General features: G+C 40.6%; 1 protein-coding gene across 3 annotated transcripts in view; it reads left to right on the top strand.

Moving 5' to 3' along the window:
• Positions 1-13,667, top strand: part of LOC127211972 (protein argonaute-3) — an 86,703-nt gene extending 73,036 nt beyond the window's left edge. For all 3 annotated transcript variants that reach the window (XM_051172062.1, XM_051172064.1, XM_051172063.1), the window contains 7 exons: positions 1,198-1,357; positions 3,094-3,184; positions 6,100-6,294; positions 7,133-7,267; positions 9,321-9,422; positions 11,490-11,689; positions 12,879-13,667. In XM_051172062.1, the coding sequence (XP_051028019.1) occupies positions 1,198-1,357; positions 3,094-3,184; positions 6,100-6,294; positions 7,133-7,267; positions 9,321-9,422; positions 11,490-11,689; positions 12,879-12,987 (992 nt within the window). In that variant the 3' untranslated portion in view covers positions 12,988-13,667. The remainder of the gene's footprint in view (positions 1-1,197; positions 1,358-3,093; positions 3,185-6,099; positions 6,295-7,132; positions 7,268-9,320; positions 9,423-11,489; positions 11,690-12,878) is intronic.
• Positions 13,668-13,924: the final 257 nt, after the last annotated feature.

Genomic DNA, 13,924 nt, shown 5'->3' with positions numbered 1-13,924 from the left:
CAGCTCCTCCTGGATCCACAGCTTCTTTTGAATCTTAATTGTCTTCAACTTAATAATCTTTTGAATTTGATAGAAGCCTTTTCTTTCCTCAATTTTAAAAATATACTTTTTGGGATTGTCAGGGTAGCTCAGCAGGTAAAGTCATTTGCCATGCAATCCTGACAGCCTAAGTTTGATCCCTAGAACCCATGTAAATTGGAAAAAGAGAACCAACCACAAAGTTGGCCTCTGGCCTCTACACATGCACACACGACACACGTTATATACACATGTCTATACACATACATACACAAATAATGAATTAAAAGCAAAGTGTAATTTTTTTTTTCAAGACAGGGTTTCTCTGTGTAGCCTTGGCTGTCCTGGACTCGCTCTGTAGTCCAGGCCTCGAACTCACAGCAATCCACCTGCCTTTGCCTCCCAAGTGCTGGGATTAAAGGCCTGCGCCACCACACCCGGCCTTTTTTTTTTTTTTTTCTCTTTTTTTAAAACAGGGTTTCTGTGGTTATCGCTGGCTGTCCTGGAACTCACTCTGTAGACCAGGCTGGCCTCAAATTCAGAGATCAGTCTGCCTCTACTTCTGAGTACTAAGAAATTTTAAATATACAAAAAAATTTTAAATATACTTTTCATATGCAAAATAAACCAATAGAAAACTTCTACCTGGCATAGTGGCACTCACCTTTAATCCTAGCACTTAGGAGGCAGAGACAGGAGGATCACTGTGAGTTCCAGGCTAGCCTGGTCTACAAAGCAAGTCTAGGACAGTCAAGGCTACACAGAGAAACCCTGTCTCAAAAAAAAAAAAAAAAAAAAAAAAAAAACCAAAACAAAAAAGAAAAGAAAACTTCTAAGTTAATGCTCTAAAATTTTCATGCTTTTGTGTGTGTGTGTGTGTGTGTGTGTGTGTGTGACAGGGTTTCTCTGTGTAGCCCTGGCTGTCCTAGACTTGCTTTGTAGACCAGGCTGGCCTCAAACTCACAGAGATCCACCTGCCTCTGCCTCCCGAGTTCTGGGTTTAAAGGTGTGCGCCACCACGCCCAGCGTTTTTAAATAGCATTGTTTTAGTATTGGTATAATTTCAGGTGTCCTATAGTATGTTGACATATTTCAGGGGGCCCTTTATGAGCTTTATGTCAGTGAGTGAGTTTTCATGGATCTTCTTTTCTGACTGGGTCATTTGCATTTGTTCCCCAGCGGAGGTGAAACGTGTAGGAGATACACTTTTGGGTATGGCCACACAGTGTGTGCAGGTCAAGAATGTAATAAAAACATCTCCTCAAACTCTTTCAAACTTGTGCCTAAAGATCAATGTTAAACTTGGAGGAATCAATAATATTCTTGTACCTCATCAAAGGTAAGCTATTCTTGTTCATTCTTTGTTTTTCTACATAGGCTTAAATAGCTACTAAAAGATATTAGAAACAACCTTAGTGATTCCTGTCACGAACTAATCGTAACAAAATTAAGAGACTGTTGGAGCTGGAGATACGTTTAATTCAATGGTTAAGTGTACACCTTTAGTCCCAGCATTTGGGAGGCAGAGGCAGCTAGATCTCTGTGACTAGCCTGATCTACATAGAGGGTTCCAGGATAGCTTGGTCTACATAGTGAGTTCCAGGCCAGCCAGGGCTATGTACAGCAAGACCCTGTCTTGATAAACAGGATATGAGATTCATAAATGAGGTAGAGAGTTTAACCAACACATTCAAGAACTAAGAAACAGTCAACATTTTAAAAATATTTTTAACCTTTATTTTATATGTATCTTTGTACACATGTGTGTGCAGTGCCTGGAGGCCAGAAGAATGTATTCCATCCCCAGGACTGGGTTACAGAGAGTTGTGAGCCACGCGTGTGTGTGCTGAAAATTAAACCCTAGTCCTCTGGGTAAACAACTGCTGAGCCATCTCTGAGCCCTAGTCTTTTCAATTTTAAAGTATAGAGTTTTAAAATAAAAGGAAAGGCTAGGACATTGTGTGTGTGTGTGTGTGTGTGTGTGTGTGTGTGTGTGTGTGTGTGTGTGTATACACATACTCAAATTTTATTCTTTGGGTCAGGGAATAGTTGACTCCTATAATCCTTGCCTAAAAGTATAAAATAGACTAAAACTAAAAGTCAAATGTTTGCTGATTGTTTTTGTCCTTAAGTCCCATAGACTTAAAATGTAAGTAGATTTTTCAAATGCATAAAAATCAATGGGATACAATGAAGAAAATTATTATTTTCCCAATTACAGAGAATATTAGCATCAGTTGCTTTAGCAACTACAGAACTACTGTTTAAAACATGAAAATTTGTTTTGTTTTGGTTTTGGGGGGAGACGGTTGGTTTTTTTCGAGAGATGGTTTCTCTGTGTAACAGAGCCCTGGCTGTCCTAGACTCACTTTGTAGACCAGGCTGATCTCAAACTCACAGAGATCCGCTTGCTTCTACCTCCTGGGTGCTGAGATTAAAGGTGTGTGCCACCAAAAAACAAAATAGATAGATAATTAGATATATAGATAGGTGGGCAGACAGACAGATAAAGCATGAAAGTTCTTAAAAATGACAGAGAGATGTTAAAAGCTTTTATTGCATTGACCAGAGATTCATGAATTAAGTTAGTCAAGATGGCTAGGCGTGGTGATGCACGCCTTTAATCCCAACACTCAGGAAGCAGAGGCAGATAGATCTCTGTTCAAGGCCAGCCTGGTCTACAAAGCAAGTCCAGCTAAGGCTGCACACATAGAAACCCTGTCTCGAAAAATCCAAAAACAAAACAAAAATTAGTCAGGCTGGACATGGTATCACACACCTTTAGCCCCAGAACTTGAGAGGACTTGGCAAGGAGATATCTGTGAGTTCAAGGCCAGCCTGGTCTGTATAGTGAGTCCTAGGACAGCCAAGGCTATGAAGAAAGACCCTGTTTCAATAAAAAACTTTTTTTTTTTTTTTTTAGTTAAAAAAAGAGTCAGTTAGCAGTTCAGGTCTCTGAAGCTGCCTGCTGGCTATAGGCCTCCTCTGTACTGTCAGTGGCTTGCATTTGTATTGCGATCATGTAAAACAGATGAAACAAGGGAACTGTCTAACTCTAAAAAAAATGTGTTTAAGACCTTCTGTGTTCCAGCAACCAGTGATCTTCCTGGGTGCAGATGTCACTCACCCACCTGCTGGAGATGGAAAGAAGCCCTCCATAGCTGCTGTGAGTACCTGCAGACAAGTGCGTCCTGTCTAAAGCCCAGATTCACAGCAGCATTGTGGTTTTCACATTTCACAATTTCATAGTTTCTTTTCTTATTTATTTTTGGGTTAACGTACTAAGTACTGGATTTTATCGTAGCATTGTGTGTACCCATATTCCTGTTCTCAGTCACTTTCCTTCTCCATTGCCCTCTGCAGTACCTCTTTCCCTTCTCTGACTGGGGCCTTGCATTCTCCTAGCTAGTCTATATATATATGTATATATATAATTTAAAATTTAGGGTTCATATATGAGAGAGAACATGTGATATTTGTCTTTCTAAGACTGGGTTTATTTTACTTAACATAATGATTGCCATTTGTATCTATTTTTTTAATTATTTATTTATTTGATGATATGAGTGTTTTATCTGCCCAAGAGAGCATCAGATCCCATTATAGATGGTTATGAGCCACCGTGTGCTTGCTGGGAATTGAACTCAGGACCTCTGGAAGAGCATGCAGCGCTCTTAACCACTGAGCCATCTCTCCAGTCCCCATTTGTATCTATTTTCTGAATATCATCATTTAATTTTTTAAAATTTATTATTTATTTATTATTACGTATACAGTGTTCTGCCTGCATGGATATGTGCCTGCCAAAAGAGGACATCAGATCACGTTACAGATGGTGGGGAGCCACTATGTGGTTGCTGGGAATTGAACTCTGGACCTCTGGAAGAGCAGTCATTGCCCTTAACCTCTGAACCATCTCTCCAGCCCCATGATTTCATTGTTTTTATCTGCATAAAACTCCATTGTGTGTACAACTACCACTTTTTCTTTTCTTTTCTTTCTTTCTTTTTTTTTTTTTTTTTTTTTTTTTGGTTTGGTTGATTGTTTTGTTTTGTTTTGTTTTTGGAGACAAGGTTTCTCTGTGCAGCCCTGGCTGTCCTGAAATTCTATCTCTGTAGACCAGGCTGTCCTCGAACTCAGAGATCTGCCTGCCTCTGCCTTCCAAACACTGCAATTAAAAGTGTGCACCACCACCACCTGGCTCCACGTTTTCTTTTTTTTATGTTTGTTTGTTTGTTGGGGGCATGTACGTGGAGCTCAGAGGTCAGAGGATAACTTGAAGGAGTTGGTTCTCTCCTTCCACCAAGCCTGACGACCTGAGTTCCATCCACCCTAACCCAGATTACTGGTACCTACACCACATTTTCTTTATCCATTCATCTGCCAGTGAACATCTAAGTTGGTACAGTTTTCCTCAATACTGTGAATAGTGCAGCCATAAACATGGAAGAACAAGTGTCTCTGTGGTCTGTGTTGACTTTAAGTTCTTCAGGTGTATACTCGAGTGAGATAACTAAGTCATATGGTAGTTCTATTTTCAGTATTTTGAGAAACCTGTCTACTGATTTCAACTGTGGCTGCTCAAATGCCCACCAACAATGAATAAGTTTCCTCCTTCAACACATCCTAGCTAGCATTTGTTTATTGGTGATAGCTATTCTGACTGGGTGAGATGGAATTGCAGCACTTTTTATATTCATTTCCCGTAAGCTTAAAGATATTGAACACTTTTTTGAATGTTTAATGGCTATTTGTACTTCTTTTTTCTTTTTTTGGTTTGTCGATACAGGGTTTCTCTTTGTAGCTCTGGCTGTTCTAGACTTACTCTAGATCAGGCTAGCCTGAAACTCACAGAGATCCACCTGCCTCTGCCTCCCAAGTGCTGGGACTAAAGGTGTGCACCACCACTGGCCAGTTATTCTTTTTAATTGCATTGTTTATGGGGAGGGATATAGATTAGTGCTACGGCACTCATGTGGAGATAGAGGGCAACTTGCAGGAGTTGATTCTCCTCCGACCATGTGGATCACAGAGATCAAATTCAGGCTGTCAAGCTTGGCTGCTGAGTGCTCTCTTCTCTCTCTCTCTCTCTCTCTCTCTCTCTCTGTGTGTGTGTGTGTGTGTGTGTGTGTGTGTGTGTTTCTTCAGAACTGTCTGTTTATTAGCCCATTTATTGATTGGATGATTTAATTTTTGTCTTTTTAAGATTTTATTTTTATTTTATATATGAGGTTTTGTCTGCATGTATGTTTATGCACCACATGTGACAGTCCCCATGGAGACCAGAAGTCATTGGATCCCTTGAAATTAGAGTTAATAGACAGTTGTGAGCCACCATATGATCCTCTGCAAGTGCAGCCAGTGCTCTTAACTGCTCAGCCATCTCTTCAGCCCCTGCTTTGTCTTTTGTTTGTTTGTTTGGGGGGGGTGTCGGTTATGCAGTTCTTTAATGATTTTCTTGTAACCAACTTTCATTATTGTTCTTTGGGTTTGAGAGTTATTGACAAGGCTGATCATTCTGGTTTAGGGGTACAAGTTCTATGTAATATACCTATTAAATCTGTTAACTTTATTCCTTAAATTTCCTATAAGTATTGTAATTTGCTTGCTTGTTCTTTCTATAACTGTGCAACCTCTAGTTTATCCATACACACACACTCACGTGTGTCAAAACACATACAAAACATGGCTATGCATGCCACACACACACACACACATGAAAGTGGAAAAAGAAAAAAATACTGCCTACTTGTTTTTATATGCTATTCTGGTGTTTTATTCTTTACTGGGAGTTGTCTGATTTTTGTTATTTTCAAAGTAAATAAGGATAAGCAGTAAGGCTACAGCCAGGTACAGTGGTGCATGCCTATAAGCTCAGCACTCTGAGAGGCAGAGGCAAGCAGATCTTTGTGAATTAAAGACCAGCCTGGTCTACAAAGTGAGTCCAAGATGGCCAAGGATACACAGAGAAACCCTGTCTTAAAAAACAAAAATAAAAAACCAGAAAGGTTACAATAAATACAGATGTAAATGAAGACAGTTTAGTTTTGATTAATTTTTTTCTCACTTTTTCCAACCTAGGTTGTAGGTAGTATGGATGCCCATCCAAGCAGATACTGTGCTACAGTAAGAGTTCAGAGACCCCGACAGGAAATCATCCAGGACTTGGCCTCCATGGTCCGGGAACTGCTCATCCAATTTTATAAGTCAACCCGATTCAAACCAACTCGTATTATCTTTTATCGGGATGGTGTTTCAGAAGGACAGTTTAGACAGGTTGGTTGCCTGGAATATATTTAGACCATAAGTAAACCAAATACTATGCTTATGGTGTGGTATCTGGTTTGGGGGGTGAACACCTGACATTAAAAGTTCCTAAGAATCAGCCGGGTGTGGTGGTGCACACCTTTAACCCCAGCACTTAGGAAGGCAGAGGCAGGCGGATCGCTGTGGGTTCGAGGCCAGCCTGGTCTACAAAGTGAGTCCAGGACAGCCAAGGCTACACAGAGAAACCCTGTCTCAAAAAACAAAACAAAAGAAATTTAAAAAGATTCCTGTGGCTATGTGAGCCTTTATTGTTCTCCTCACAGTTAAAATGGAGAAGCACACTGAGCTATGAAGTAAGTGATGGTAAGAAGTCATGAGGCAGGGCTGGGGAGGTGGCTTAGCGGTGAAGAGTTCCGTTCCCAGGACCAATCAGGTGGCTCACTACTACCTGTAGCTCCAGGGGATCTGATGCCCTCTTCTGGCATCCAGGGCATTTGCACTCATGTGCACGAACTCATAACCATGCACATACATATTAACTTAAAATTGATCTTTAAAAATAAAAGAAGCCATGGGACGGGAGAGATGGCTCAGAGGTTAAGAGCACTGGCTGTGCTTTCAAAGGTCCTGAGTTCAATTCCCAGCAGCCACATGGTGGCTCACAACCATCTATAATGAGATCTGGTGCCCTCTTCTGCCATGCAGGCACATATGCAGGCAGCATGCTATATAAATAAATCTTTTAAAAAATAATAAAAGAAGTCATGAAGTTAAGTCTTTGACTTGCTTTGGAATATGTAAAAGAAACAATTGGCTGTACCCAATCGTTCTGTGTTACCTTCTCTAGGTATTATATTATGAGCTACTGGCAGTTCGAGAAGCCTGTATCAGTTTGGAGAAAGACTATCAACCTGGAATAACCTACATCGTAGTTCAGAAGAGACATCATACACGACTGTTTTGTGCCGATAGAACAGAAAGGGTGATTCCATATCTGTTATAGTACTGTTCTAAGCAAACTTCCCTCCCCACCTCCAGGCTTCCAATATCTCTCTCTCCCTCTCTTTTCTCCCTGTCCCTCCTTCCCTCTTCCTTCTTTCTTCTCCTCGTTACTTTTTGTGTTGCTGGAAATTATACACAGGACCTCGTGAACACTAGGCTATATACACTGAGTTGCATACCTAACCTAAATACTTTCTGGTTTAACTAATTTAATCTTCCCAAAGAAGATTATACAATTATTATTATATATAATGCTATATCTTAAGCCAGGTCTGGTGGCCCACGCCTATAATCCCAGCACTTGGGAGGCAGAGGCAGGTAGATCACTGTGAGTTCGAGGCCAGCCTGGTCTACAAAGCAAATCCAAGTGAGCCATGGCTACTACTATATATTACACATAGTGTATATTATTATTGTTATCATCTCTGTCTTGAAAATGAAGAAATGTGACCTTAAATAATCTCTCAGATGGTTACAGAGCTGCCACTGAGAGAGGTGGCTCTCAAATCCAAGCTAGGTAACTACAATGTTCTCTTTTTTGTAGTTTATTATTTTATGTACAGGATTGTCATCAAAATGCAAAAATATTGTATTTAAAGAACCTAACATAAGGCTGGAGAGGTGGCTTAGTGGTTAAGAGCACAGGCTACTCTTCTAGAGGACCTAGGTTCAATTCCCAGCACCCACATGAACTGCTCACAACCACATGAAACTCCCTCTAGGGGATCTGATATCCTCTTCTGGCTTTGGTGAGCACATGTATGACATACTTTCTTACAGATATACACAAATAACATAAATTTGAAAAGAACCTGACATAGCTAATAAATGCTGACTCTTGTTGATGTTACTAAGATTTCTTCTCATTAATATATAGTAGTCTCCATGAAAAATGGTAATTCTCACATAGTATAATTCAAGAACACTCACAGTACACATGTAGGTAAAGTGTCAGCTGAGCTTGAGTGCCTTTCACCCTGTCACCCACCAAGCAGTGGAGACCATGTAACTCTTTCTTGTTTGCCGGCACCCATGTTAAGAAATGTCTGGGGCTGGCGACGGCTCAGAGGTTAAGAGCACAGGGTGCTTTTGCAGAGGTCGTGGGTTTGGTTCCCAGCAACCACATGATGGCTCAAAATCATCCACAATTCCAGTTGGATGCAGAGGGATCCAATACCCTCTTCTGACCTCTGTGGGCCACACACACACACACACACACGGTACACAGACATGCATGTAGGCAAAACACTTATAAAGTAAAATAAATAAATTAAAAAAAAAAAACAGGAAAGAAAGAAACCAATAAGATTAGGAACTAGGGGAACTAAGGATGCAGCTCAGTTGGTAGAGCGCTTGTTTAGCATGCTTAAAGCCCGGGGGTCAGTCCCCAGCACCACATAAACCTATTCGCCCTCAGCTACATAGTGAATTTGAGGCCAGCTTGGACTACATGAAACTGTCTCTTAAAATACTAATAAGAATAGAGGTCTGATATGATGGTTTAGGGGTTACGAGCATTGGCCGCTCTTACAGTCAACCTGGGTTCAATTTTCCAGCACCCACATGGTAGCTCACAACCATTTGTAACTACAGTCTCAGGGAACCCTTCATGGGCACCGCATGCACGTGGTGCTCTAGTATACATGTAGGCAAAATACCCGTGCACACAAAATAATTGAGACTCTAAAGCCAGGCATGACAGTGCACACCTTTAATTACAGCATTGGGAAGCAGAGACTGATGTATCTCTGTGAGTTCAAGGCCAATCTCAACTACAGAGCTAGTTCTAGGACAGCCAAGGCTACACAAAGAAACTCTGTCTTGAAAAACCAAATAGTTGTAGTAATGAGAAGGAGGAGAGTTTTTTAAAAACTAGGAACTAAGACTATGTGGGGGGTGTACTTAATAGTTGCTTAAGTAATATTCCAAACTAAAAGCACTGAAATGTGAGGTCAGTTTATGTATTCGAATATTGTTAATGTACTTTTTGATACTTTTTTTTCACCTTTGTCTTTTTGATCCAAAAAATGTAGGTTGGAAGAAGTGGCAACATCCCAGCTGGAACTACGGTGGACACTGACATTACTCACCCATATGAATTTGACTTTTATCTCTGCAGCCATGCTGGAATACAGGTGAGCCTACTCCTGAGTGAGACGCTTTCATTTAGAACTTCAGTTCTTGTGAGATGTTTTTAGAGCCTCAGCAAAAAGAAAAATAGTACTTTTCTCTGTGTTCCTAATTGTTTCCACATGTAACCTTTAGTAAGTGAATTTCTTCCTTTTCCTTACTTTAAGAGAGATATAGTTTTTATGAAAATAGCAGAATTAGTGAGCCAGCCGTGGTGATGCTTGCCTTTAATTTCAGCACTTGAGAGGCAGAGGCCAGCAGATCGCTATGAGTTTGAGGCCAGCCTGGTCTACAAAGTGATTTCCAAGACACCCAGAGCTATACATAGAAACCCTGTCTCAAAGAGCCAAAAAAAAAGAAAAAGAAAGACAGACAGAAAGAAAGAAAGAAAGTAGAATTAGCTTAATAGACTGAATCTTCCTAAAGTGGACCCTTAATTTAATGCAGATCTTAATAAAATGTTTATTTATTTATGTATATTTATATCAATTTTAATGTTATACAAAATAATATGGAGTTTTATTTGGGTTTGTTTTCATTTGGATTTTTTGTTGTTGGTGGTGGTGGTGGTTGTTTGTTTGGTTTTTTTGGGTTTTTTTGTTTGTTTGTTTTTTGAGTCAGTGCTTCTCTGTGTAGCCCTGGCTGTCCTGGAACTCACTCCAAAGACCACGCTGGTCTCAAACTCAGAGAGCCTCCTGCCTCTGCCTCCTGAGTGCTGGGATTAAAGGCGTGTGCCACCGCTGCCCACAAAAATAATAAGTTTTATTGTGGCATTTTTATATATGTGTGTTATTGTGCTTTGTTATCATTCATTGCCCTCCCCTCCCAACCTCCTGCTTCCTTTTCTCTTGTTGTGCCTCCTACCACACCCCACTTTCACATCATATGTTTTCTGTTACCCTCTCCTTTTCCCCCTCCCTTGAGATCTCTTCCTTCTCCTTATCTGCTTTCTATTTTATGACCTGTACATACACACACACATATTTATGTCTACATACACATAAATGCATATATACATAATATTAAATATAGATTTAACATGCAAAGGAAAATATCTGGTGTTGTCTTTTTTAATCTGGCTTATTTTACTTACATGATGACTTCCAGCATCATGATCTCACTTTGCCTTATGACTGCACATAATTTCATTGCATGCTGGGTAGGGTAGCACAGAGTTGTAATTTTGGACTAAACAGGTAAAGACAGGAGAATCACAAGTCCTCCTAGAGTTTATAAAGAGGGGCCAGAGAGATGGCTCAGAGATTAAGAACACTGGCTGCATGGTGCACGCCTTTAATCCTAGACTCGGGAGGCAGAGGCAGTCAGATTGCTGTGAGTTCGAGGCCAGCCTGATCTACAAAGTGAGTCCAGGACAGTCAAGGCTACACAGAGAAACCCTGTCTCAAAAAACAAAAACAAAAACCAACAACAACACTGGCTGCTCTTTCAGTTCTAGCACCTACATGGTGACTCGCTCCCAACTGTAAGTCCAGGTCTGCAGATCCAATGCTTTCTTCAGGCCTCCACAAGTACCAGGCATGCACGCAGGGCGCAGGCATACAAACAGGCAAAACACCCAACGCGTAAAATAAAATGATAAAAGGTAAAAAGCATTAAGGTTTTATATAGATATGTAAAACCATGAATATATATGTGATGTGAAAATAGAAGGGAAACTGTGTAGGGGAAAGTGGGGAAAAGGAAGGGAGTCCAAGGGTTGTCTGCTTAAAGTAAGGCACATACTTATATGAAAATGTTCTTGTGTAACTAAGTACTATGCACAGTGAGTATACACCAATAAACATTTGTGTTATTACTGTGTATGTATGTGAGTATTAATATGGTGGCAAGGTGTGCATGCCACTGCACAAAAGTGGAGGTTGAAAGACACCTCTCTGGATTCTGTTCTCTGAACACCTTTACATGGCATCCAGGGGTCAAACTCGGGTCACCAGGCTTGTGCAGCAAACACCTTTAGCCAGTAAGCCATCTTGCCAGCCCACCAATGAAAATTTTTTGAAAAGAGACAAAATGTTTAGTGATCCACAGAATAAAGCATCTCTTCCCTGTAGGGTACCAGCCGTCCTTCTCACTATCGCGTTCTATGGGATGACAACTGCTTCACTGCAGATGAACTTCAGCTGCTCACTTACCAGCTCTGCCACACCTACGTACGCTGCACACGGTCTGTTTCTATCCCTGCCCCAGCGTATTACGCTCACCTGGTGGCATTCAGAGCCAGATATCACCTTGTGGACAAGGAACATGACAGGTAATATAAAAGCACAAAGAGCAGGGGTCCAAATGCAGCCTGACGTCTGTAGGCCACTTCTATAGCACTTCCATGTACATGTGCCTCTGTCTGTAGAAAGTCTTGCCATTCAGAATTGAAGTTCCACAGGCTGTCAGACAGCCAGTGCACTGTGTACAAATTGATGACAACTGATGGCCCAAAATAAGGCTTTCTACTAAAAATACTATGTGGGCTTACTAATAATAGAATGGTCTGGGGCTGGAGAAATGAAAGGCTCAGTGGTTGGGAGTTCTGGATGCTCCCCTAAAGGACCCGGTCTCAATTTCCACAGGATCTGTGCACCAGGCATGCTCACGGTGCATGCATGTAAATATACACATACACATAAAAAGTAAAATAAGTCTTTGGAAAACATGAATGGCAGGCACAGTGGCACACGCCTATAATCCCAACACTTGGGAAGACAGAAGCAGGTGGATCTCTAGGAGTTTGAGACTATTCTGGTCTATAAAGCCAGTCCCTGTCTCAAAAAAACAAAAACAAGCTGGACATGGTGGTACATGCCTTTAATCCCAGCACTCGGGAGGCAGAGGCAGGCAGATCTCTGAGGCCAGCCTAGTCAACAAAGTGAGTCCAGGACAGCCAGGGCTGTTACACAGAGAAACCCTGTCTCAAAAAAAAAAAAAAAAGAAGCACTCGGGAGGCAGAGGCAGGCGGATCGCTGTGAGTTCGAGGCCACCCTGGTCTACGAAGTGAGTCCAGGATGGCCAAGGCTACACAGAGAAACCCTGTCTCGAAAAACCAAAAAAAAAAAAAAAGAAAGAAAGAAAGAAGGAAAAAAGAATGATCTAGTAACTTACTTGTTTCTTCAATTTATCCAAAGAAGATATTAGTAATTATATATTAATTATATAATATATAATTATATTTTATAATTATAATATATTATGTTAATAATGTATTATTATGTGTATATATATGGTTATATATATTAGACAAAATGATATATCTGGGATTTGTTTCTAGTTAATCCTGAGAAAATGAAAGTGCCAAAGTAAAATTAGCCATATCGAAGCTAAATGACAGACATAAAGTTTATTACACCAGTCTTTCTTTTCTAGTATTTTTGGAATTTTCTACAGTGTGTAATATGCAGAATTATTATATTAAAACAGAATGCTTGTGCTCATTAACCCTTCTCTCACAGTGCTGAAGGAAGCCACGTTTCAGGACAGAGCAATGGACGAGACCCACAAGCTCTTGCCAAGGCTGTACAGATTCACCAAGACACCTTACGCACAATGTACTTTGCTTAACAAGTCCAAGTGTATTCTCCAAGGAAGAGCTGCAAGACGAATCAATATACACTGTATGTTTCCAGTGGGGATGCCTCCAGCCATACAGAAGCCAACACTATGTAGAGGTCTGGTCCTTATGCTGATCCAAGGAAAATTGTTATATACTAGGAAACCAGCCAGCTGCTTTTTTGCAGTCTCTTGTAGGAAGCATTGCAGTTGTTTATTTTCACTTCTTACAGTCTAACCCTTTTAATGCCTTTACCTCAAGTTGCTTAGCAGCACAACTATCTTTGCAAAAAAGTAAAGAAAAGGTGAATGATGGTTTAAAAACACACACCTACACAAATAATGATTGTTTAGTTCTATGTGCAGAAAAACTATGTGCATTCATCTATTCTTGTAAAGGGGTCTGTATTTTCAGTACACACGTGTATAGTTCAAGTGCATATATATCTAGCTCTAGACTACTGATATATATGTGTCTGTGTATATATTTTATAGTTCATTCCACTGGGAAGCTTCCTTTCCCTTGTGTCCTTCCTTAGGCCACCTTCATTTCGTTCACTACCTCCCTTGCCTTCGGCACCTATACTTTTGTCCCTATAGCTACAAATGATATTCATATGTTCACAAATGACTCATGTGAAGTAAGGCATGGCAAACTAGATTTCTGTTTTTATTTTATGTACCTTACTCCTAGCTCCTATCTTATACACAGTTCTGAGTCCTTGGCTCCTGAGGTCATGTTTATGAGTGTCTGCTCTTCTGGCTCTGGACTCACCTCTGCCTGTGTGCACTTGTACAGAAACAGTGGCAACCTGAGGATTCCTTTCTGCAGTGAGTTTGTTAAAGTGGCTATAAAGATAAGAAGTCTTGTCAGACATCTTTCTGATGTTCTAAAGCCTCCTGTTTGTCTGAGTTATACCTGGAAATCCCTTGAAGCTTTTATAAAGGG

Source organism: Acomys russatus, chromosome 29 (genome assembly GCF_903995435.1).
Source record: "Acomys russatus chromosome 29, mAcoRus1.1, whole genome shotgun sequence".
Taxonomy (NCBI): Eukaryota; Metazoa; Chordata; class Mammalia; order Rodentia; family Muridae; genus Acomys; species Acomys russatus.
Note: the sequence above shows the minus strand (reverse complement) of the source record. Positions and strands in the feature narration are given on the sequence as shown.